At 43.8% G+C, this 25,432-nt stretch overlaps 3 protein-coding genes across 4 annotated transcripts in view; 1 reads left to right on the top strand and 2 right to left on the bottom strand.

The window, feature by feature from the left end:
- The window catches only part of CDC26 (cell division cycle 26), a 258,302-nt gene that overhangs the window by 158,408 nt on the left and 74,462 nt on the right, over positions 1-25,432 (bottom strand). The gene's annotated exons all lie outside the window — the stretch shown is intronic.
- The window catches only part of POLE3 (DNA polymerase epsilon 3, accessory subunit), a 353,914-nt gene continuing 331,538 nt past the window's right edge, over positions 3,057-25,432 (bottom strand). Inside the window, exons 2-5 of the mRNA XM_050761044.1 lie at positions 4,848-4,999; positions 4,676-4,761; positions 4,232-4,350; positions 3,057-3,567 (exon numbers count right to left, since the gene is read on the bottom strand). Coding sequence (XP_050617001.1) covers positions 3,395-3,567; positions 4,232-4,350; positions 4,676-4,761; positions 4,848-4,913 — 444 coding nt within the window. The 5' untranslated portion in view covers positions 4,914-4,999 and the 3' untranslated portion in view covers positions 3,057-3,394. The remainder of the gene's footprint in view (positions 3,568-4,231; positions 4,351-4,675; positions 4,762-4,847; positions 5,000-25,432) is intronic.
- C15H9orf43 (chromosome 15 C9orf43 homolog) lies at positions 5,048-24,435 on the top strand. 2 transcript variants are annotated; one of them, XM_050761020.1, is made up of 14 exons: positions 5,048-5,620; positions 7,747-7,946; positions 8,061-8,196; positions 13,919-13,976; positions 15,939-16,039; positions 17,395-17,431; positions 18,166-18,338; positions 19,022-19,172; positions 19,872-19,929; positions 20,199-20,269; positions 20,492-20,579; positions 23,000-23,076; positions 23,736-23,799; positions 24,014-24,435. In XM_050761020.1, exons 2-14 carry the CDS (start codon positions 7,796-7,798, stop codon positions 24,241-24,243), a joined length of 1,395 nt encoding a protein of 464 aa, XP_050616977.1. In that variant the 5' UTR covers positions 5,048-5,620; positions 7,747-7,795; the 3' UTR covers positions 24,244-24,435. The 2 variants fall into 2 exon arrangements, with proteins under 2 accessions (XP_050616977.1, XP_050616978.1); XM_050761021.1 differs by having other exon boundaries at positions 6,996-7,946.

Genomic DNA, 25,432 nt, shown 5'->3' with positions numbered 1-25,432 from the left:
GAGATGAGGCAGGGGACTGAGCTTAAAGGAAGCCACAGGAGTTGAGCAGTGCTCATGGGAATTAAGAAAGGATGTTTCTACTGCGAAGGAAAAAGCTATTAGATCTAATGAGTATTGGGGGTTGTATCTTTGTGAAATGTTATTTATAAATTTATGATTTGAAAAAGCTATGTAGATTTGGCCTGGCACGGTGGCTCACACCTATAATCCCAGCACTTTGGGATTCCGAGCCGGGCAGATCACTTGAGGTCAGGAGTTCACGACCAGCCTGGCCAACATGGTGAAATCCTATTCTACTGAAAATACAAAAATCAGCCAGGTGTGGCGGCGCAGGCCTGTAATCGCAGCTATTTGGGAGGCTGAGGCAGGAGAATCTCTTGAACCCAGGAGGCAGAGGTTGCAGTGAGCTGAGATGGCACCACTGCCCTCTAGCCTGGGTGACAGAGCAAAAGTCCTTCTTAAAAAAAAAAAAAAAGGAACGCCTGTAATCCCAGCACTTTGGGAGGCTGAGGCAGGCGGATCACCTGAGATCAGGAGTTCGAGACCAAGACCAACCTGGCCAATGCGGTGAAACCCCGTCTCTACCAAAAATACAAAAAATTAGCTGGATGTGGTGGCCGGTCCTGTAATCCCAGCTACTCGGGTGGCGGAGGCAGGAGAATTGCTTGAACCTGGGAGGCAGAGGCTGCAGTGAGGCAAGATCGCACCACTGCACTTCAGCCTGGGTGACAGAGCGAGGCTCTGCCTCAAAATAAAATTAAATTAAATTAAAAAAAAAAGCTGCTTACATAGATAATAAAACACTGTGGTTAAGAGATAATAGAGGTAACAGCAGTGCTGCTTCATAGGGTTTAAGAGTTAATACTTAGGGCTGGGTGTGGTGGCTTACACCTGTAATCCCAGTATTTTGGGAGGCCGGGGCAGGAGGATTGCTTGAGTCCAGGAGTTGGAGACCAGCCTGGGCAACATAGACAGACTTGTGAAAAGTTCTTGCACCGGCCGGGTGTGATGGCTCACCCCTGTACTCCCAGCACTTTCAGGCAGGCGAATCACGAGGTCAGAAGATTGAGACCACCCTGGCTAACACAGTGAAACCCCATCTCTACTAAAAATACAGAAACAAAATTAGCCAGGCATGGTGGCAGGCGCCTGTAGTCCCAGCTACTCGGGAGGCTGAGGCAGGAGAATGGCGTGAACCCTGGAGGCACAGCTTGTAGTGAGCCAAGATCACGCCACTCCAGCCTGGGAGACAGAGCAACGATCCATTAAAAAACAAAACAAAACAAAAAAACTTTCAGCAGGTGTGGTGGCTCATGCCTGTAATCCCAGAACTTTGGGAGGCTGAGGTGGGTGGATCACCTGTCAGGAGTTCCAGACCAGCCTAGCCAACATGGTAAAACCCTGTCTCCACTAAAAATATAAAAATTAGCTGGCTGTGGTGGCGGGCGCCTGTAATCCCAGCTACCTGGGAGGCTGAGGCAGAATTGCTTGAACCTGGGAGAAGGAGGTTACAGTGAGCCGAGATAATGGCACTGCACCCCAGGAGGTTACAGTGAGCCGAGATAATGGCACTGCACCCCAGCCTGGGTGACAGATTGAGACTCTGTCTCAAAAAAAAAAAAAAAAAAAAGAAAAAGAAAAAAACACTCTTGCAGTAATTCAGAGCCCTTGCCTGTGAATGAGCAGCACCTGCTGGTCATCCAAGGCGATGCAGGATCTCATGTTTACAAAGGTTTGGCCAAGTCCACATGCCAAAAACTTTTATGGAGAGTATCATCAGGGGTTCTCTCCAAAAACACACTACGAACAAGCGGCATGAAACAGGAGGCATCATTTTTTAACAAGACTTTTATATGTACAAAGCATTACAATCTTCTCAGCATTCTTCACTCACAAACTTTTCACTGTATTTAACAAGTTAACAGTGTCAAACTACGTCACTACCTGTCAAACCCCAAGCGCTCAACTTAGAGAGAAACAAAAAGTGCTTGGAGCACTGAATGGAAACAGAAAAAAACTAAGAAAGGCCAACAGAGATATTTTAGAAGCAGTTAAAGAGGATGGTTTAGGGACAGTTAGATTCCTGAGCACCATCAGATTTCCCTTAAGGTTCAGAGGGGCTTCACAAAATAATTTTTAGAAGACACGAGACAAAATTAGCCAGGCTTGGTGGCAGCATCTGTAGCTCCAGATACTCAGAAGGCTCAGGTGGGAGGATCACTTGAGTCCAGGATTTCAAGGATGCAATGAGCTATGATCATACCACTGCACTCCAGCCTGGGCCACAGAGAGACCCCATTTCTTAAAAACAAAACAAAACATGAGATTAGAACTAAGGAAACAAGAGATCAGAGAAACTCACACTTTGGAGTATTAAGCAGGTAATCAAAGCTTCCAGACTGACAGAAGTGAGAAAAGGAGGGAGAGGAGAAAGTGGGATGGGGGACAGAGGAGAGGCAGAGGAAAGGAAGCAGGAGGCACAGAGGGAGAAAGCTGTGCCTACAGGAAATAAAGTTCGGAACTCATGAATTGAAGAATGAAAAGCTATAGTCACAAGTCTGGGAGATGGACTTCAAGAAGAGAAAGCCTGGGGTTTTACACCTTCCAGGAGGTGATGACAAATCCTAAAGCTGTATAGTGGCAGAGAGTAAGGTACACCTGACACTATGCCATCTGTTTCTGTAAAAGTAAGACACTAGCACCCTTGCTTGACTAATACCATTCTACACTGCTGATTTAAGAGTATCTGTGATCAGATTACCACTACACCAGCAGGTCAATCATCTGCAGGCAATATAGAAAGGTTTTGAGCCAAGCGGGTCTATGAAAAACAAAACCCAGTTAATGCTCCTGTCAAGTGAAGAGACAGATTTTGTTATTCTCCCACAGCATTTTAGTACTTTCCTAAAGCTTACTCATTCTGAGCAGTCTTAGTAAGCTACTGTCAAAGACTGTGCAATCAAACATAGGCGACCATAAGCAAAGCCCCAATTTTTCCTGAGCCCTGGCTGCTTCTGTGATCTGGAACACAGCAGGCAGCATGGAAGTTATTATTACTTATTTGGGGGAATAGGGAAGACTGCAGATCAAAAACCATCTAACCATACATTTAAGTAACCAAAAGCGATCAACTGACTAATTTAGCCGCTCAGAATCCCTCTTGTCAAAAAGTCATAATCTTCAGATTGATGAAGGAAAACAGGATTCTGCTACTCAGATGCTTTCAGTTTGGTGAGTGCTGGTTTTGATGGTATTTCTAGTCAGTTTTTATTCTGATCTTTTCAGGCACTTTTGCCTGAGACTACTCTGCCCAGCATGGAAAAGCTTCACAGAAACACGTAGCACGTCTCATCTCAAGTGGTACCTTCCAAGCTGCTACAGTCTCCCACCCTATTCAATTGTCTACTTCTTCCTCTTCATTCTGTTCTTCTTCTTCCAGCCTTTCTTCATCTTCGTCATTGTCCTCATCCCTGCTCTTGTCTTGCTCTTCTGAGTCTGTTTTTTTGTCTTTGTCCTTCTTCTTTTGCTCTGAGGCCTCCTTCTTGCCTTTCTGCTCCCGCCTATACGCTGTAAGGAGGAAAGAAGGGGTTAGGAGACAGAGCTGAAAGTGAGCCAGACAGACTGCAGGAGCTAATTACATTATACAACTGGAAAAACAGAGGCAGGTGGGTGCGGTGGCTCACGCCTGTAATCCCAGCACTTTGGGAGGCTGAGGTGGGCGGATCACCTGAGGTCAGGAGTTCAAGACCAGCCTGGCCAATATGGTGAAACCCCATCTCTACAAAAATACAAAAATTAGCCGCACGTGGTGGCATGCACCTGTAGTCCCAGCTACTTGGGAGCCGGAAGCAGGATAACTGCTTGAACCCAGGAGGAGGAGACTGCGGTGAGCCAAGATCCCACCACTGCACTCCAGCTTGGGTGACAGAGCAAGACTCCATCTCAAAAAAAAAAAAAAAAAAAAAAAAAAAAAAAAAAACAAGAAAAACAAGACCAAAAAAAAAAAAAAAAAACACACACACACACACAAAAAACGGAGGCAGAAAAGGAAAAATAACTTGCTCAGCATCACAAAACAGATCCGAGGTAGTGTCCATCGAACTGGGTCGAGTCACATCAAGTGCTGGCTTAGAGAACTTAAAGGGACCCGCGCTGAGAAAGTCTCAGGGCCAGATGAACAGGTCACACAGGATGACCATCTACGTGGTTTAGAAGACAGAAGGCTCGTTACCTTCCAGAGCTTCCTTTAATGGGGTAACGAACCGCTGGAACTCCATCTCTTCCATGGCTGAGAGCACATCACTGGCATTCAGCGTCTTGCGCTTTCCTTTCATAGCAAAATTGTTGGCACTGAGAGAAGAGAAAGGCTGTCAGACTCCCTCTTGTTTGTAAGGGGTGAGTGGGAAAAGGAGCACCCAGAGGTGGAACGGGAAAACCTGCCTCTTACATGCATGGATTTTGGTGTGACACGGATAAGTCCTTCCCTTCTCTGCACAAAAAAAGCTTAAGCAAAGTTATTTTGTTGCGTTACTTTGCTTCAGAACTTGTAGGAACTGGCTGAGGACTGAACCTGTCCCGACCGAGGGAGGACATAATCGTTGGGGTTTGTGGGCTCCCGGCCAGGAACTCCCAGCCAGGTATCCCCGCGCCTCCCTTATGCCTCTGCCCCGCTCACCAGGATGTGGCGTACAGCACGAAGACGCTGGCGGCGCGGGAGATGGCGCTCCGGGCCTCCTTGGAGATGTTGACACCGTCCGGGAGCTGCGAGGAGACCGGGGGTGAGCAAAGCTGCCGGTCCAGCACTTGCTTCCCTCCTGCCCGTTCGTCCGCCCCCCCGAGCTGCTCACCGCCTCCTTGATGATCCTGGTGATGACGGCGTTGGGCAGGTTTAGGTCCTCGGGCCTCTCCGCCATTGCCGCCGCCGGGGCTGAGCCTCCCTCTCGCCTCCGCTTCAGACAGCTACTGCGTCCGGACTTCCCGCGTCGCTACGGTCTGACCCTCCGGAGGTTCCGTCCCGCCCCACGTGGCCCACAGTGTCCCACAGTGCTCTGCGCGCTATAGCCTCCCTCTTCCCCCTAGCCCCGCCTCCGCCTCAAATACCGGCGCATCCGGATTTTGAAGGCGCAGTGGTTTTGGCCCGCCGAGGCTTCCATCCAACCCCACCCCACCCCGCACGCCCCTCCCCAGGTCCGTTTCTTTGCCTCTCGCCATCGCTGCGTCGGGAACCTTCTCATCTGCTTATTATGGCTCAAAGGAGTTTCCGTCCGTTTTCCATGGTGCTCTGCGCCGCTGCTTGGCGACGGTGCAACGGGCGCAGCGTGTGGGAGACGGAGGCGTGGCTGACGCGGCTGGGCGGGTCCCTTTTGGGCCGGAGGCAGGGTGTGGCCGGCCGGGTCCGTAAATCTCCTCACCGCGCCGCAAGGGGCCGCGTTTTACCACTTCTTTTAGCAACCGTAAGCGGTTTGGAATCCGCTTTGCTCTTACAGGACCTCAGCCCGTCGTGATCAGATTCTCGCACTTTTTTTTTCTTTCCTGGAATGGAGCGGGCAATCTTTTTCCATCTCTACCGAAGTTGATGTTCATTTTTAATATTTTCACCCCTCACACCTTTGTAATAATGGTACTAAAACTGAGTGTTATTTAGATTTTTGTTGTAGTTGTTGTTTGTTTTTAACGTGAACTATTTATGTAGCCCGGGGATAATGTTGGCCATATAGAGATGCGCCTGATTAGGTCTCAGGAGTCTATTCGGGCTGGGCAGGTAACGAAAGGACGAGAAGCAGCCTTTTCATTGTAAGAAGAATGCAACATTACATTCGCTTTCAAAAACAAACCGTGTTAAAATTGTGTTTATTTTTCAGTTAAATTGTTCATCATACCTCTTTTCCAGTTAAAATCATTCTCAAGGTTTTGCAATGGCGTTTTAAGTTGTTTTTAAGTTATTTTTATATTATGTTCGTGGAAATTCTCACTCCCACTGATTTGTATGTATGTATTTATGTTTGACAGGATCTCTGTCCCCCAGGATGGAGTGCAGTGAGGCGGTCTCGGCTCACTGCAGCCTAGACCTCCTGGGCTCAGGTGATCCTCCCACCTCAGCTCCCCTAAATAGCTGGAGCTACAGGTGCATTCCATCACACCCAGCTAATTTTTTTTGTATTTTTCGTAGAGACAGGGTTTCGCCATGTTGCCCAGGCTGGTCTCGAACTCCGGGGCTCAAGTGATTTGCCCTCCGCCTCGCAAAGTGCTGAGATTACAGGCGTGAGCCCCCGCGCCCGGCCTCCCACTGAGAATTAATGCTGCTTTTTTCCCTTCAAAAGGGAAGTCTCAAGTCGCCATTTAGTTTTCCTGCTTTCGATAGAAGCCTGTTTACAGAGAAATATTTTAAAACAAAAGAGCAAATGCTATGATAAGTGGCAACTGAAAGTGCTTCAATTAGAGACCATAAGGTCTGGTGGGGGAGCTCCGCTTGGATAGAACAGACCTGGCTGAAAACAGGGCTGCTCAGCGCTAGTCAGTTGCAGTTCAGCTGGAATTGGGCCCAGTGTTGTCAAGTATTTTGGTCCCTAAAAGGAATCAGAAATCTGGACATTGTGGGCTATTTCAATTTTAAAATTGGTTCAAAGTGCCAGCCAAACAAAACAAGTCATAGGCCAGGTGCAATCCTAGGCTGATAGTTTATCTTTGATCTAAATTATAAACTGTTTAGAACAGGGAGTTTGTTTATTACTGTTCATGTCCAAAGCAGGTCCCCTCACATATTTAGTAATCAATAAATGTGTTAAATAAAAGAAAGAAATGGACGCTGTCCTTAAAAAGTTCTTAGGGATATGGTAGTGGTTATTGATTGCCTAAAACACCTCTAGAAAGGAAAAGATGATAATATTTATTGAGCACCTCCCATGTGTAAAAGTACATTATCTCATTTAATGCTTCTGCAGTCCTCCTTAGGGATTCCCCTCCTGCTTATTTTATTTATTTATTATTTTTTGTAGAGAGGGGGTAACTCATCTTGGCCTACCAAAGTGCTGTGATTACAGACCTGAGACACCAAGTCAGGACCCTTCCCCCTACTTGAGAGAGAGGTGTGAAGTCACTTGTCCAAGGCCATATGGCCAGTAAATGAAAAGCTAATGGACTCTGATGCAACTAGGAGTGTCTAGTGATTTGCTATTTGAGCAAACACATTCATTGCTGGTGGGTATTTTATCTGCCTGCGTGGGAACTGAAGCACATTGAAAAACGAAACATGTCTTCCAGGAGTTTGGGCCTTCTGAGACACTTCTGTGACTACTTTGGTCATAATTTGATAATGCTTTTTGGAGATGGTGACATCTTCTCCCTGATGACTAACAAAGGGAAAAAGGAAAGGATGCAAATATTTATTTGGAACAATATGCCAGGCTTTTAATATTCATTAACTAATTTTTGTAATGACCCTGTGAAATAAACTTATCCTCATTTTACAGTGAAGTCAACAGGCTCAGACTGGTTAAGTCCCAGGTCACTCAGCTATTAAATAGCCGATTAGGAGACCTGAAGTCATTCTGCTCTCAAACTCTTGCCATTCTACCTCATGCTGAGATATTTTCATACTTGTTTGTTATCCAATCTTTAACTATTTTGTGGCCATCATTTACCTGTATAGGTTCAACAGAAATATTTTATACTTTGAGTTCAAATTAAGATCTGGACTGTATGGCTAATGTATAATACTCCCTAATTATGTGGTTGTTGATTTTCCAGAGGACTAGAATGCTGAAGGGTTGGCCTTTGGCCTAAACCATTTCTAGGTATGGACTTGCCAGATGAGAGCCAGTGGGATGAAACCACCTGTGGCTTTGCTGTTTGTCAGCACCCACAATGCTGGGCAACTGTCCGCCGCATTGAAAGGGGCCATCCTCGAATCCTTGGCTCAACCTGCAAAACTCCCCTGGATGCTGAAGGTGAATTAGCCAGCTTCTGTCCTCTCCCTCACGAGGTCCTTAATGTATTTATGTATGTGACTTCCTTTCTCCAGGCAGCATGTTAACATGTTTTCTTCTGGTCTGTCTTCTTAGATAAACTCCCAGTGCTCACCGTGGTAAACATCTCGGATTCCTGCTTTGCACCTCGTCATCTACCAGAATGTACCGTTACTAAGGCGCGTTCTTTATTGTCTCGGAGTTCAAAGTTTTACTCCAAATTTCATGGCAGGTAAATTATGATGGAATCTTCCTTTAACAGCCTATTGTCTCAAAATTCTGGCTTATGATTTTCCTTATCCATGTAGTATACTTTGAGAAAGCCAGATTAAAAAGAAAATACCAATTTGGTTAAAGAAGTGGTGAATAGGCAGTGGGAGACAGAAAGAAACACTTCCTGCTTGTGCTATAGGAATTGGTTAATTTGGGAGGTGAATTGGTTAATTTGGGAGGTATATTGGTTCAGAAGGGCTGTCATAACAAAGTACCATAGACTGGGAGGCTTAAACAACAAAATTATTTTCTTATAATTCTTGAGGCTAGAAGTCCATTATCAAGGTGTTGCCAAGATTGTTTGCTTTTAAGACCACTCTTGGTTTGTAGATGGTAATTTTTTATTCCCTGTGTCCTTTTTATTTATTTACTTTTTTTGAGCCAGGGTCTTACCCTGTCACACAGGCTGGACTAGAGTAAAATGGTGTGATCATAGCTCACTGCAGCCTCAACTTTCCGGGCTCAAGCGATCCTCCTACCTCAGCCTCCCAAGTAGCTATGACTGCAAGTGTGCATCATCGTGCCTGGTTAATTTTTTTGTTTTTTGCTTTTATTAGAGATGAGGTCTTGCTTTGTTGCCTGGGCTGGTCTTGAACTCCTGGCCTCAAGTGATCCTCCTGCCTTGGCCTCCCAAATTGTTGGGATTACAGGCATGACACACCGTACCGAGCCCCTCTCCCTATGTGTTAACATGGTCTTCCCTCTACGCGTCTGTGTCTTAATTTCTTCTTACAAGGACACCAGTGTTACTGGGTTGGGGTCCCCCATGTGACTTCATTTTTACTTTAATAACTTCTTTTTTTTTTTTTTTGAGATGGAGTCTTGCTCTGTCACCCAGGCTGGAGTATAGTGGCCTGATCTCAGCTCACTGCAACCTCCGCCTCCCTGCTTCAAGCAATTCCCCTGCCTCAGCCTCCCGAGTAGCTGGGATTACAGGCGCACACCACCACGCCCAGCTAATTTTTTTGTATTTTTAGTAGAGACAGGGTTTCACCATGTTGGCCAGGCTGGTCTCAAACTCCTGTCCTCAGGCAGCCCATCCGTCTTGGCCTCCCACAGTACTGGGATTACAGGTGTGAGCCACTGCGCCTGGCCCTTAATAACTTTTTAAAAAACCGTATCTCCAAATACAGTCAAAATCTGAAATACTAATTGGGACTTTAACAGACGATTTTTGTGAGGACACAATTCAGCCAGTCTTATCAGCATCTGTAGATCAGAAAACTGTCCATATATGCCATCTTTCTTTTTTCTTTCTTTTTTTGAGACAAGAGTCTCACTGTGTCATCCAGGCTGGAGTGCAATGGCACGACCTCTGCCTCCCACGTTCAAGCAATTCTCATACCTCAGCCTCCTGAGTAGCTGGAATTACAGGCATACACCACCATGCCTGGCTGATTTTTATATTTTTAGTAGAGACGGAGTTTCACCATGTTGTCCACGCTGGTCTCAAACTCCTGACCTCAAGTGATCCACCGGCCTCAGCCTCCCAAAATGCTAGGATTACGTGTGAGCCACCATGTCCAACCCTGTCTTTCTATTTCTTTTTTTTGGTGGGGAACAGGGTCTTACTTTGTCACCTAGGCTGGAGTACAGTGGCACGAACTTGCTCACTGCAACCTCCACCTCCTGGGTTCGAGTGATTCTCCAGCCTCAGCCTCCCAAGTAGCTGGGACCACAGGCACGCACCACCACACCCAGCTAATTTTTGGATGTTTTTGTATAGACAGGGTTTCGCCATGTTGCCCAGGCTGGTCTTGAACTTGTGAGCTCAAATAAATTGTACACTTAAAAATGGTTAAAATGGTCAATTTGTGTTATGTGTATATTTACCACAGTAAAAAACTCATATCCTTATATTTTCATATCTCTTGCTATTTTTCTTATTTTTTAAAAGACATGTTACATGCATGGATGAATGAATAACATAAAGGGGTTGCTCTGTAATCCCAGAGTGTTGGGGTTATTCTGTAATCCCAGAGTGTTGGGATTACAGGCGTGAGCCACCATGCCCGGCCCCTGTCTTTCTATAATGATATTTTATTTTTAGGTATGAAACTATTTGTAAGCTCCATGCCCGGTATGGATATTTTGTTTTTAGGTATGAAACTATTTGTAACCATCATGCCCGGCCGCTGTCTTTCTATAATAATATTTTATTTTTAGGTGTGAAACTATTTGTAAGCTCCTAAATGAAAAAGCTGTGGCTTTTTTTTTTTTTCTTTTCTTGAGTCTCCTACAATGTCTATGTACCCAATGAGTGCTTGCTGATACACGAAACTAAGGGACAGGTATCTGTGGAAAGCTTAGACTTAAAAAATTCAAAGACTTTGTTACCTGGAATCAAAGCACCAGTGATGGCTCTTATAGTAATTTCTTTTCTCCTGTTCCATTTAAGTAGCCCCTGATGATTTCTCTTTGGCTAACAATGGTATAGGAAGAGGCACGACTACTTTCATGTTCTCTAGGACTTGAATTTTGGTTAAACAGCGGTGTTTCTCAGTCAGGACCTATGATGTGCTTCACATTCACACGCAGGGACACACTCCACCCCTGCCATGCCCTCCGTGTATAGCGCAGAGCTGTGAGAGAGCTGCCTCCTCTAGTCAGTTCCCTGTTTCCACATCTTCTTCCTTCAGTGTGTCTGGCTTTCTGCTTCACACTCTCTGTCGGAGACCAGTCCCTCATGACATGGTGGGTGTTTGCAGTGGCTTCTGAACTGGCTTCTCTGCCTTTTCTCCTCGAAGCTATTTTACATATGGCCAACAGATTAATCTTCCAAAAATACTGCCTTGTTCATTTCCTTGCTCGAAAAGCCCCTTTATCAGCACTTTGTTTACTAGAGAACAGACTCAAACCTCCCAACTCTGGACTGGTAGCCTCTCTCTTTACTGTCTGGCTTCTCTAATCAGAGTCCTCTCTTCTTGAACACCAACTTTTCCTCTGTGCGAGACTGGTTTTCTGATTGTGCTTTTCTGTCATGCAGTTTCCTTAACTGTAAAGGCCTTCTTCCCTCCTGTCACTTCATTAAGTCCCTGGCCTGGCCTTATCTGGCCTTCCTACTGGACCTCATCTCGCACTTCTCCCTTCCTTGTTGAATAGGCTCAGGCCACACTGCTCTTTCAATTCCTCATCTATGCCACACCTTCCACCCCAGGGTTTATGCCCCTACTGTTTCCCCTGAGTAGAACACTTTTCCTCTTTTTTTTTTAAAAAAAAACACTATTGACATTTTGGACCAGATAATTCTTTGTCCTTTGGGGCTGTCTTGTGCATTATCTGATTTTAGCTACTTCCCTGGCTTCTACCCACTGAATACTAGTAGTACCCTGCCTCCAGTTATGACAACCAGAAATGCCTCCAGACATTACCAGATGTCCCCTGGGGGCAATATTGCCCCCTCGTTGAGAAATACTGCCCTAGATCCTTCCAGCTAATTCCTTTCGGTCCTTGAGTTTAAGCTTAAATTTGCTTTTTCACAGAAGTCTTCCTCGAACAGTCTATTGAAAATTTTCTTACACCCTTATCATCATTTAACCAAGCATCCTTTTTCTTCAGTTCTTCTGATCTGAAATGATTTTTATTGATTTGTTTGCCGCCTCTCATGAGAATGTCAGTCCCTACAAGAGCAGGGACTGTATGTTTCTTTTGTTGGCTGCTCTGTCTCCTATGTCTTCAATAATGCATGGCATATAGTGGAAACATAATAAGTATTTGTTGACTGAGAGAATATGGTCCTTTTCTTCTGTCAAGGTTGAGTTTTTTCATTTCCCATTAGCCTCTGATATTCTCTCTTCCAAACTACCCCTAGTACTTCGAGTCCCTGACATGCTTATTGATATTTATATGTTTATCTCCTAAGTCCAGCTGGATTTTAGGCCCTTTGAAAGCAGGGGCCATGACATTTGTTTAGTCATTCAATTCACAACTGTATGTTAGTGGGGGCCACTGCGGCGAATGCTGGGGATACAACAGTAACAACATACAGTCTTTACCCTCAAGGGACTTTCAGCCCAGTGGGGAGGCAAAGAAATAAGCAGGTCGTATGATGAGTGTCATGAGAGGACTGCCCCCTGGTGTGTGGGAACACCAGAAAGGGTTCCCAAACCAGGGCACTGTCTTCTGTGTAAGTGGCATCTGTGCCTAGACCGGAAGTCTGAGCAGTCTAGTGAAATGGGGGTTGTAGGTGGGAGGTTGGCAGGAAGAGATTTCTAAACCATAGGAATAGCATATCCAAAGGCTTGGAGGCAAGAGGAAATTCTGTCTGTATCAGGAAAATAGTTCATTGTGCCTAGAACATAGAGCAGGAATGGAAGAGTGGTCAGAGATGAGGCTGGGGAGCTGCAGTAGAAACAGGAAGCAGGTGTCTGTGTCATGTAGAACTTCATAAAGCAAGCTGAGTGTTAGGTCTTTATCTTTTTATTGTTTTTAAACTCGTCTTACTATCATTCCTAAAGGTCGTTTTCATTTACCCCTTGACATTATTCATTCATCCATGTATGTAACATGTCTTTTAACAAATAGGAAAAATAGCAAGTGATTTGAAAATATAAGGATATGAGTTTTTTACTGTGGTAAATATATACATAACAAGAATTGACCATTTTAGCCATTTTTAAGTGTACAATTCATTGGCATTAAGTACATTTACAATGTTGTACATCCATCACCACTATCCATTTCCGAAATGTTTTCATCATGTCAAACAAAAACTGTATCCATTAATGGCAACTCCCCATTCCCTCCTCTTCCCACCCTCTGGTAATCTCTATTCTGTTTTCTGTCTTTATGAACTTTCCTGTTCTAAGTACCTCATATAAGTGGAATCACACATTTGTCCTTTTGTGTCTGGCTTATTTCACTTAGTATAATGTTTCCAGTGTTGTAGTATATACTGTAGTCCCCCCTTATTTGCAGGAAATGTATTCTCAGACTCCCAGTGGATGCCTGAAACTGTGAACAGTACCAAACCCTATATTTACTATGTTTTTACATATACATACATGCTTATAGTAAAGTTTAATTTATAAGTTAGGCACACTGAGAGATTAACAACAATAAGATAGAACACTTATAATATACTGTGATAAAAACTCATGGTGTGAATATGGTCTCTTGTGGTCTCTCTCTCTCTCTCTCTCTCTCAAAATACCTTACTTACAGGTGCTCATCTATTTTCAGACCATAGTTGACTGCGGGTAAGTGAAACCATGAATAAAGGACTACTGTATCAGAATTTCATGACTTTTAAAAGCTGAATGATATTCTATTGTATGTATATAATGCATTTTATTTATTTTATAATACATTTTTAAATTTTATTTGTTTTTATTATTTATTTTATATTTTATGTTATTTTATATTTTGAGCATCTATCTCAAAGTACTTAAACTTTTATTGATGGTGATATGACTGTCTCTAGCTGGAGAGAAGAGTAGGCTATGAATTCTGTTTGATGGAACAAATAGTTGTGAAGTGTTTGCAGTGTGCAATGTCTGTTTAGGAGCTGTTCCAGGAAAAACAAACAAAACTTAAGGATATGGTGAGACCCTACACTCGTTTGGTAAGCATAAAGCCCAAGGTTTTCTGTAGATAAGTAGAAGGGTTTCCTCTTAGCACTAACTTTATCATTCTAATAAGTGTTTTGTATTTCTGTTTTATGTGTGGAACTCATTTTTTAGGCCTCCGAAGGGTTTACCTGACAAAAGTTTGATCAACTGTACTAATAGACTTCCCAAAGTAAGTCACAGATATTAAAAGGTACTTGCTCAACAATTTTTCTTTACTAGTGGAAATAAACTATTCTGCCTTTATTTGAAATTATTCCTCAGGAGGACTATAATCTGAATAGTAATGTTGATAGTAACCATCTAATATTGGGTCCTTGCTATATGCTAGACTCTGTGCTATCTACATGCCATATTGTTTTCAGAAATCCTAGAAGTCAGTGGGATTGATTTGTATAGGTTAGGTGTAGGTGAGAATTTTCTGTCTCTTTCCTGCATAGAACATGTTCAGCTACTCAGTAAATACTGTCATCTCATAATCAGGGAAACTGGAATGCTGGAATGTCAGACCCAAATAGGCCTTAAGGTCGTCTAATCTGATAACTTACAAACTGTTCAGCTTATGATCTACAGTAAGAAATAGATTTTACCAAAAAAAAAAAAAAAAATCATGGAACAATCCTTACCTAACTATGAGTGATATACTCTAATATTTTCTGTCCTATTCTGTTTTATTCTATTTCGTTTGTAAACAATATGGTCTGTGATTCAAAAAACTTGATTTTATGACCTATGAATAGTTGCAATTGCAGTTTGAAGAACACTACAATGGTTTGATAGACCACAGTTTATCTTATGTATCTTGCAGATGAGGAAACTCAGTTGGGAAGTGATTTGCTAAAGCATACAGCTAGTTAGGGGTAGAGCTAAATTAGAACTTTAGAAAGAAAAATCACTCCTACTTAACTATGGTAAAGAGAGATTTACTATTCTTTGCAGTCCTACTGGATGCCTTTTATTTTTTTCATGAGATGCTTCACTTTTCAATATTATGTGTAATGGAGAGTATAAGGAACTGCGATGGTAGATGGTTTTGAATGGACAAACTGACTAATCACTTTACCTCTTTGACTTCTTTAGAACAAGAGGATTAGATTAAATAATAACAACAACAATAATAATGATTATTATTATTTTAAGAGACAGAGTCTTGCTCTGTCACCCAGGCTGGAGTACAGTGGTATGACCGTGGCTCACTGTAGCCTCAAATTCCTGGGTTCAAGCCATCCTCCTGCCTCAGACCCCTGAGTAACTGGACTATAGGCACACAGCACCACACTTGGCTAATTAAAAACTTTTTGTAGGAACAGGGTCTCACTATGTTTCCCGGGCTGGTCTCAAACTCCCAGCCTCAAGCAATCCTCCTACCTTGGTCTACCAAAGTGCATGAGTTGTCATGCCTGGCCTAGATTAAATTATTTTAAGTTAATTATTTGGAGAGATAATGTATGAACATGATTTTTAACTTCAAAAAGCATTAAAAGATTTATAATGAAAAGGAATCTCTCCTATTACTTCCAAGTCCATCAGTTCGTCTTCACAGGGACAACCTTATTTTGAATAGTTTTTTCGTATGTGTATCTTACCAGGAATATGAACTAGGTGATTTACAAGGTTTCCTTGAGCACTAGTGTTCTAGGATCCTAAATAGCTAAATGTGAGAAGAGTTAGCCTTTGACTTTTATATAGATGCCTATAATTGTAGTCAGACTGTAAAACACCTTGCTTCTGTTTCTGTCAGTTCTTTTTCTGCTCCCAAGCTGCAGATTGTAATGTCTGCAGGATCTAAGTCTTTGGCGTGGAGTAGGCAGGATAAGTAGTGTTCCTGTAGGCAAGCCCCAGGGCACCCTCATATGGGATTGGATTGGGAGTTGCTAAATGCTACCCTAAGGGCACAGGGAAGCAGGGGAGATTATTTGCTTATTAATACTAACTCTTGCAGATACCTATACTGATATTTGATGGAGGAGGCCGGTTTTTTTTTTGGGGGGGGGGAGAATATTATGAAGATGTCTTGGAGATGGGAAACTTAAATCATCTTCTGTGCCACCAAACTCTTTGCTTAGCATATCCTTAATCTGATACAGGAGTTTAGCACCTCAAGCCATACATGGGCTTTATATCTTTCTCTTAGCTTCCAGTGTTGAATTTGAATGAGACGCAACTTCCCTGCCCTGAAGATGTTAGAAATATGGTTGTATTGTGGATCCCAGAAGAAACAGAGATACATGGGAGGTGAGTATCATATCTGGAACTCAGAGGCCTTTGACTCTATAAATCTCTGATGTCTTCTGCAGGCCTCCTTTTTGTGATCTTCCTTTTCGCCAGCTCATTGCAAGTAGCAGGAGGCCAAGCAGAGAAGGTCGTGGTCTTTTGCACCTGCCTTTTGCTACACTGGAATTTTAACGTAATGCATTTTGAGATTCATGCTGTGGGATTTCTCCATATCAAATTTCACATGGAAGTAAATAGCATACAAGATAAGGCTTAACTTACTTGTAAGGCTTGACTAAGAAATAAATGCTCTCTCTTAGTTTTTCTGGTTAACCACTTGCAACAAGTGAAAAAGTTCTCAGTGAAGCATGTGAATCTGTGATCTCAACCCCAGGGCCTAGTACAGTGTACAAAAGCAATAGCATGTAGGACTTGTGTAGAAAACAGAGTGTGACAAAGATCATTTGGTGAAGGCCCAAAGGCTGGCTAATATTGACAACCATCAGGAAAGTGTTTGGTTCTTCTTTCCTGATCCTTGAGGCTTTCAGGTTCTTAAGTGACATTTAGAGATGATGAAACTTAAGAATTTCTTTTTATTTCATTTTGTTTTTCTTTTTAAAAAATAATGCTATGAGTGCTTCTCTCTATATATGTATGCATTTGTGTGTGTGTATATATGGTATAAACAAATGAAACACAACCCTAAGGGTTTATTTCCTTTCATGTGAAAGAAGCTCAGAAGTAGGCAGGCTAGGGCATGTGAGCTTCATGAGATAATCAGAAACCGGGGCTCCTTCTAGCTTTTTGGGCCATCTCCTTAGCCCATGAATTCCACCTTCTAAGGAGTTTCATGGGTGCTTTTAAGGTATAAGTTGGCTACTAGAGCTTCCACTATCATATCCATGTCCCAGGCAAGGAGGAAGAGGACAGAGCAAAAAATACTTCTTACGAAACCTCTCTGTGTCAAGCAGCGAGGATTTGGTGAACCAAATAGATTTGGTCCCTGTCCTGTTGGAGCCTTGTCAGGGCGAGTCAGCCATTACAGACATAACCACACCTATATATATCATTTCTAATTTGGATTCATGCTATGAAAGCAGATAACTGGATTGCCTGAGAGATTAATGGGAAACCTAATTTAGATAGGAGGATGGGGGGTCTTTTTAGCAGAAGGTGCTTGGGCAGCAGGTACTGCTGGGCTCCCGACCAGCTATCTTCAAGTACTGATCAAAGATAGGAATCTTTGTGGTCATCATTCACGAATATCCTTGGAGCTTCTGTTTAAGATATCTGGGAATAAGTTGTGCTTATTATTATTTCAAGTCCAGCTGAGAAGCATGTTTTGTTTTGTTTTGTTTTGTTTTGTTTTTCTCCAGACAGCATGGGAAGAAGAAAAGAAAGAACTTGACAGTGGTGAGTTTGATGTTTTTGTGCAAATCTTTATAATATTGCTATGTAGAGTTTTGTCTTCCTTTCAGGTCTCCTCCACCTTACCCCCATTCTTTCCTGAAATGATCCAAATCTGCTAAAGAAAACCCTTCTTTAGGAATAATTAACCAAACCATTCTCTATTCAGAGACTCCTTTTCTCTGTCTCCTCCCTGTAGGGAGATGAAGAGCACCTTGAGATAATAGGAGGAACTGTTGTGTATTCAGGGGAGTTTTTGGTCAATTAAAAACTAATCTCCAATGTGATGAGATAGAATTTCAAAGGACCAGGAGTTATAAGACCTGGGCTTCTAATTCTAATTGTACCATTTATGGGTAAATGTGACCTTGGATAAGTCACTGTAAGACTTCTATGTCCATGAGAGTAGTGTCTTGGTTCATTTTGTTCATTGGTGAATCCCCATCCCTAGCCCTGTGCCTGACACACAATTAGACAATAAATTTTTGTTCAGTTTGTTGAGTGAAGAAATGAATGACCTTTCGGGAAAATGAAACAAAACAACGAATCCCTGTGTGATCAGTATACAACAATAGAGTTGGGAGCTTGAGAGGGAAACATGAGGTGGCCTTCATCATTTAGAGGAGGCAAGCATGGCTGGAGTACATGCCAGGGTAGTATTGAGAGGCAAAAATGTTGATGGAAAGGACTAGGCTCAAAAAGAGCGCTTTGGAGAATTCTTTCCATTGTTTCTCTTCTAGAAAAGCAAGTCATTTCTGGGTCTCTCCGGAAATCAGTCCGCAGAAACACGAGTAGAAACTCCAGGGATGACTGTGCCTCCCCCAACCCCAGTGCAATTGTCTAAACAATTCAGTTCAGATTTCCTACCTCTCTGGGCTCAATCCGAAGCATTACCTCAGGATCTACTGAAGGAGTAAGTATCATGTAGGTCTGTGGGAGGGCCAGAGCACCTGCTTTCCACTGAAGCTGAGATGGTTCTAAATGGTGTGCTTTTTCTGAGTAGGGCTGGGAGAAAACGATCACCCCAACTTGTTTACTGAACTCTTAGACTTACCAACAGGCAGGGATGACCATCATAACCACCACTATTTATCACACTTACTGTTTGCCCAGCCCTATGCTAGGCACATCACATGTACTTTCATTTAAATTTCCACTAGGAGGTAGGCACCGTCACTCTCTTCTTTTTATAGGTGAATTATGAATAAGTGGTAGGCAGAATGTGTGGTCTGCAGTGAGATGACCTTTGAATTTTACATTGAAACTTAACTGGCTATGTGAATTTTGGTAATGTATTTAGCCTCTTAAAACTTCATTTTCCTCATTTGCAAAGTGGAAAAAATATCTGTTCTCAGGTGTTGTAAGGATTCGGTGTTAATAAAGCACATGAGCCTGACATAGAATCAGCACTGGGTATATGCAGCCATGATGATCGTAGTTGCATCAGAAAGGTGTTATCGAATGAGCACTTGTTGGTACAGGCCTTTTCAGACCCAAAGTGGAGATTTCTTGGAGCCCTTTACATCTCTTTCTCCTCAGTCATGCTTTCCAGGAAGAGCTGTTGCTGACTGTCTGGCTATCCTCTGTCCCCTTCAGACTTTTGCCAGATAGAAAGCAAACCATGCCCTGTCTGAAGATGAAGATAAAATTGGCCATGATGAAAAAGAATCTTCCCTTGGAAAGGAACCGACCTGACAGTGCGATTTCTTCTAAGATGTTTCTATCTATACACCGCCTCACCCTGGAAGTAAGAGCAAGGAAGCAGCAGGGAAGAAGCCTATGTGAAAATTCAAACCCATCTCTCCTCAAATCTGGAAGAGTTGACATTCTATTCCTTATCTCTCTTCTTCCTTTCCACTCTGAACCCAAGCCCCACAGAAGGCTGGGCTCTATGTAGGTAAAAGTCAGTCAAGGGGGAAGTGTTGAGAGAGCAATGTTCTCTATGTCTTTCTTTTTTTTCTTTTCTTTTTTGAGAGACTGAGTCTCACTCTGTCACCCAGGGTGGAGTGCAGTGGTTGATCATGGTTCACTGCAGCCTTGACATTCTGGGATGAAGCCGTCCTCCCACCTCAGCCTCCAGAGTAGCTGGGACTACAGGCGTGTGCCACCATGGCTGGCTAATTTTTAAGTTTTTGTAGAGACAGGGTCTCACGATGTTGCCTAGGCTGGTTTCGAACTCCTGAGCTCAGGTGATCTGCCCGCCTCAGCCTCCCAAAGTGCTGGGATTACAGGCATGAGCCACCGTGCCTGGCCATGTTCTCTGTTTCTTCTGCACTTTGTTCCCCACACCTTTTCCCTTCCTCCGTAGCCCCTGGTACAATGCTGCAAAACACTGGGTTCTTAAAATGTGCTTGTTGACTGGATGAATAAACGCATTTGGGGGATACATTTGGAGAAAAGGAAAGACCTGCAGTAGAGCTTTTCTTTTTCTTTTTTCTTTCTCCAGAGACCCGCACTGCGATATCCTGAACGTTTGAAGAAATTACATAACCTGAAGACAGAAGGTAGATTTGCTGTTGCTGCTGGATCGCTAAGCACCATTTTCTGTTAGCCCACATTTCTCATACTTTAACATGGTCCAGTTCAGTTGTATTTGTGGCCACAGTCATACAGGGTCACATGTAGAACTCAGGAAACAATAGTTTCAGGAAGCAGCCCCTCTGGCTTGGTCCTTACCAGGGAGAGTCACCATTGTGAAGGAAGGCACAGCAGGCATTCCAGTGGGAGAGAGGGGGTTGTTAGAAGAGGATCAAGCTGGCTCTCTGGTCCCCAGGTTACAGGAAACAGCAGCAGTGGCAGCAGCAGCAGCAACAGAGGAAAGTGAAAACACCTATTAAGAAACAGGTAGAGTGGCAGTGAGGGGCTTGCTGGGACTGGGATAGGTAGCTACAGTCTGGAATGGGAAGGGATGTGTGAAGGGTGGGAGTCTCCTTGTTTTCTATCTGGTTATAGATATAAAGTTCTTGTCTGGTTGTAGATGTTAAATTCCTTCTTTTTGATTTCTTTTGAAAAAGGTTTTCTTTACTTCTAAAAATCCTAATTTGTTCCTCCTGATGTGGGTTTCAGGAGGCTAAAAAGAAAGCCAAGAGTGATCCAGGGAGCCAGAGCACTTCACATAAACATCCAGTTACCACTGTTCATGACCCTCTCTATGGTAAGGGGAATATATGCTTGGTTGGGGGTGATAGGATCCCTGAGGGGTAGGTATCTGAGGGCTGGAAAAGCTAAACATGCTCTTGTCATTTTGAGACCTGCCTTTGTCAGGCACTCAGAATTTCTTGGAATGCTTCAGTCTGTCTGGTCTCTCATGCACCATCCTTCCTTCAGAAATTTACTAAACAAACAAGCTGGGCCAGATGTCTGCTTCACATGGGGGCTTGAAAGATGACCATGAACATGAATCACAGTCATCTTTTCCTCAGGTTCTACCTTAGAAAAGGCAGAGCACTTTGAGGATCAGGAGAGCAGCAAGCCCAGGTTATTGAAGAGAAAACCCTGAGGGCTCATCGTCCAATGAGGCAGGGAGAGCTGGGGCTCCTCACTAGAACCCCAAAAGAGTTCTAAGGAAGCAGAGCTCCAGGGCCCCCTAACTTTCCTGCCACAAGGTAGAGAGTCCCCGGAGCCTCATGGTAAAGTCACACACATTGTCTAGCTCCATCCAGGAGTCAGGGAGACAATTCTCGTCAGGCAGTTCTTTTGCTCCAGTGCTCATGCTGGACACGAGAAAGAACATCTCCCCTTTTTGGAGTCCTTATCATGTCTGAGCTCAGGCATATACTTACCCCTATCCCTCTGAAATTTTTCAACTTGAGTGGAGAATGGGAGGAGGGAAAAAGAATCCCCCCAAACCTTGGAGAATGGTTATGCCCTTCTCAGACTAGACATTGCTGACTTTAATATGAAAACAACTGTTTAATCATCAGAAAGAGCTTTCCAATCCTGGGGCACTGGGGGGGCTGAGATGAGGTTTCTGTAGAAGGATGCTGCCCTCTTGCTTTTCTTCCTATCTCACTTAGTTGTCTGATGCCAATGATCTGCTCTAACCTGAAGGTTAGAAGGTTCCTGCCCTTCTCATGGGAGGTGAACAGAATCAGGGCTTGGCCCCGGGCAGGAGGTGATGTATCCAAGGTTAGCACTCCATCTAGGGTGACCACTCTGAATTCCATTCTGGTGCCTTTTGTACCCCTTCCCAATGCCTCCAATAGGAGCAGTTTTGCTTGGGTGACTGGGGTGCCCCTGTGAGTCATGTTCTTAGAGCAGTGGCCAGTCCTCACTAAGTTGAGAAAGGCTTTATGGAAGAGATGATTTTTGCATTGGATCTTGAATATGTGTGGGAGTTTTCCTGATACGGAAAATAACTCTTGAGAGGGAATAGCCTGTGCAAAGGCATCTAGGAGGATCATAGCTGCTCAGGAAATACTGAGCAGTTGAGTGTGGTTGTGGGGTTGGGTATTTAAGGGAGAGTGGTCTACCACGCCAAAGAGGTAGGCAGGGGCTTGTGTGGACTGCTGAGTCATTTGACCTTTATCATCCAGGCCAGTGGTGCTCCGCCTTGACTGTACACTAAGACCAATTATGAAGCTTTATGTATGTATGTATGTATGTATTTATTTATGACGGAGTTTTGCTCTTGTTGCCAAGGCTGGAGTGCTATGTGCGATCTCGGCTCACCACAACCTCCGCCTTCTGGGTCCGATTTCAAGCGATTCTCCTGCCTCAGCCTCCTGGGTAGCTGGGATTATAGGCATGCGCCACCACGCCTGGCTAAGTTTTTGTATTTTTAGTAGAGATGGAGTTTCTCCCCGTTGGTCATGCTGGTCTCGAACCCCCAACCTCAGGTGATCTGCCCACTTCGGCCTCCAAAATTTTGGGATTACAGGCATGAGCCACTGCGCCCGGCCAAGAAGCTTTTAAAACTCTAATACTCAGGCTGTGTCCCAGCTGTTAAATCAGAATTTCTGGTGGTAGAAACAAGGCCTCAGTGTTTTTTGTTTGTTTGTTTGTTTGTTTTTTGAAGCTCTTCAGTTCTCCCAGTGTACAGCTAAGGTGAGAACCAGTGCTAGTAGGGAGTCGATGGAAATGCTATATTTTAGCATAATGCCTCAGGTGGCAGCTTGGAAGATGTTTGTTTAGGGAAAGGGAGATTGAGAAAAGAATGAATGAATCTTCTTACGGACTAGTTGGGGAAGCAGCTGATGCAAAAGAAACATAAAACTAGAGGTTTTTGTTTTTGCTTTGTTTGTGGGTGCATGAGGGATGGCGCAAGAAGATGAGTCACATTCTGGTAAGATAAGTCACATTCTGTGAAAAGGTAGATTAGGGTTTCTTGGAGGAATCCTGGGTCTTTTAACACACACTTGACCGTAATCTCTAATTCTGTAATAGATTAAGTTACAGTCCCAGGTGAGCAGAATCTCAAATAAAACTCAGAAGGTCTAACTACCTTTTACCTGCCATCAAGGTCTTGTCTTTTCCTGGATGTGGAGTCACTTGTAGACTAGGGGTCACCTAGAAGCCCCAAAAGAGGATATGATATGCCAATAAGAGGAAGATTGAATTGACTTTGGTTACTAGGTTACAGAACTCTGCCAGGTCAGAACAGTGACATGAAGCAGCAGCAGCAGATGGAAAAAGGAACCACCTCGAAACAGGTAACAATGTACCAGGCCTCTGCTAGGACCCGGTTTCAGTTATCTATTACTGTGTAACAACCCCAAAGCTTAACCGTAGTGATTTGTTATTTCTAATGATTCTGTGGGTTGACTGGATAGTTCTTCTTTCCCTGCTTGAGGTCACTTAATGCAGCTGGGCTGAGGCTGTTGGCCAAGTTGCTGGTTTTCCTTCCTGAGGCCTCTGCATGTGGTTTATTTGGGCTTTTTGATAGCATAGTAGTCTCATGAAAGCAGTTTCTTAAGGGATGGGCCTGGAACTAAAACATTGTTACTTCTGCCACATTTTCTTGGCCAAAGAAGAAACAAGTCCATCCCAGAGTAAATAAGAGAAGAAATAGGCCCTATCTCTTGATGGGAGGAACAGCATGTGCATACTGGAATGGGAGGAATTGTTGGAAGCCATATTTGGAGGCCATCTGCCCTTAGTTGACTGCAGGGAATGGGAAGGAGTGGTTCTAGGTTCATTTGGATAGCATGGAGGGCAAAGAACGTGTGATACAAGCTTCTCTTCAGTCCCAAGAGGTGGGTCTCTGGCTCATCTTAGATGTTAATTTCTTCAAGAAAAGCATCTTTTAGAAAAATCCTTTTAGTTTCCTAAAGTCTTGATTCAAATTTCCTTATACCCCGATGAATTTCAGGATTCCACAGAGAGACCAAAGATGGACTACTGTGACCATGTGGATTTCCACCACAATGTAAAAAGTAAGTTACTAGAGTAGAGGAACCTTAGTAAGTGACTGAGGATAGGGAGAGTTGAACCTGTGTTGTCCAGGATAGTTTACCTCCCTGAAGGCACAGTTCCCCTATCTCAGACAAGTCCTAAAAAACATCCCAGTTTTTCCTTTTCTGTCCTCCATTTGTCGTAGTTATTTGAGAGGAGTTTACAGGTGCAATTAATGACTACATCTTCTTTTAGGTCCTGAATTGTATGAAACAGAACCCACTAACAAGGACATTAGTGCTCCGGTGGAAGCTGTGCTAGAAGCCCAGGCTGCCAGGCAAAAGAAGATCTCCTTTAACTTTTCAGAAATCATGGTTAGAACAGGCTGGAACTCTGAGTTCAAACTACTGAGGATTCTTCAGGAGACTGATGATGAGGATGAGGAGAACCAGTACTCTGAGGCAGAGAAGCCTCTGGAGGAATAGACTGAAGGCATCCCCCGGGGCAGCCGTGTTCCAAAGTGGGATGGTTGGTAACCTGAGGGCAGCAACGTTTCACGTAAGGGCAAGAGGAGAGGGGCTTCTGCTCTCTGGAGCTTTTACCAGGGCCTGAGATCTGAGCTTAGGGATTCAGTTTTCTTCGTTCACCTCTACTTGCCTCTAAAATAAATGTAGGAGGAAAATCCCCAGCCCTTTTAAATTTAGATTATTTCTCTTGCGTTAGGGTCAGTATAATTTTGGTGATTAAACACAACTGCTTCTCAATTAAAAGACTCATTTTCTGTTTCTAGGAAGAAGGGAAAGATGTCTCTTGGTATCTGTTTCTTGGGTCACTCTTATCTCTGAAGCTCTGAAAGGTTTCCAGTTGGAGGCGGCTGAATTTGGCTCATGGGAGCTGCCATGGTGCTCCCTAGATTTTTCTCTCATTCCCTAGAAATGGTTTCTTTTGGAGATGGGATCTACATTGTTATCAAATAATGTTCATTGTGTCACTGGTCTTAAGCTCCTAGGCTCAAGCAGTCCTCCCTCCTCAGCCTCCCAAAGTGCTGGGATTACAGGCAGGAGCCACTGTGCCCAGCCAAAAGCTCTAGTTTGTTTGTTTCTTTTTTTTTTTTTTGGATGAAGTTTCATTCTCGTTACCCAAGGCTAGAGTGTGATGGCATGATCTTGGCTCACCGCAACTTCCACCTCCCGAGTTCAAGCGATTCTCCTGCCTCAGCCTCCCGAGTAGCTAGGATTACAGGCATATGCCACCATGCCTGGCTAATTTTGTATTTTTAGTAGAGACAGGGGTTTCCCCATGTTGGTCAGGCTGGTCTCGAACTCCTGACTTCAGGTGGTCTGCCCACCTCAGCCTTCCAAAGGACTGGGATTACAGGCATGAGCCACCACGCCTGGCGAAAAGCTCTAGTTTCTAAGGAACTGAGTCTTCAGGAAAGTTTCTGTGATGCTCATAAAGGCTCAGAATTTCAGAGTCTCAGGGAATCTCTAACTTGGTTTTGGAGGGTTTTTTTTTCATGTTTTAGTCCTAATGTAAAAATTTCAAAATTACGTAAAGGGAAAGAGAATAATATAATGACACTTTGATGTATTCAGTATTTTAGATCTGGGCAAGGAAGGCCCTTGGCCCCATGCTTTAGAAAGTCCTCTGGTGTTCTGGCTGTGCTGCCCCTCA

This window comes from Macaca thibetana, chromosome 15, assembly GCF_024542745.1.
Source record: "Macaca thibetana thibetana isolate TM-01 chromosome 15, ASM2454274v1, whole genome shotgun sequence".
NCBI classification, from domain to species: domain Eukaryota; kingdom Metazoa; phylum Chordata; class Mammalia; order Primates; family Cercopithecidae; genus Macaca; species Macaca thibetana.
This window is presented reverse-complemented; position numbering and strand designations above follow the sequence as displayed.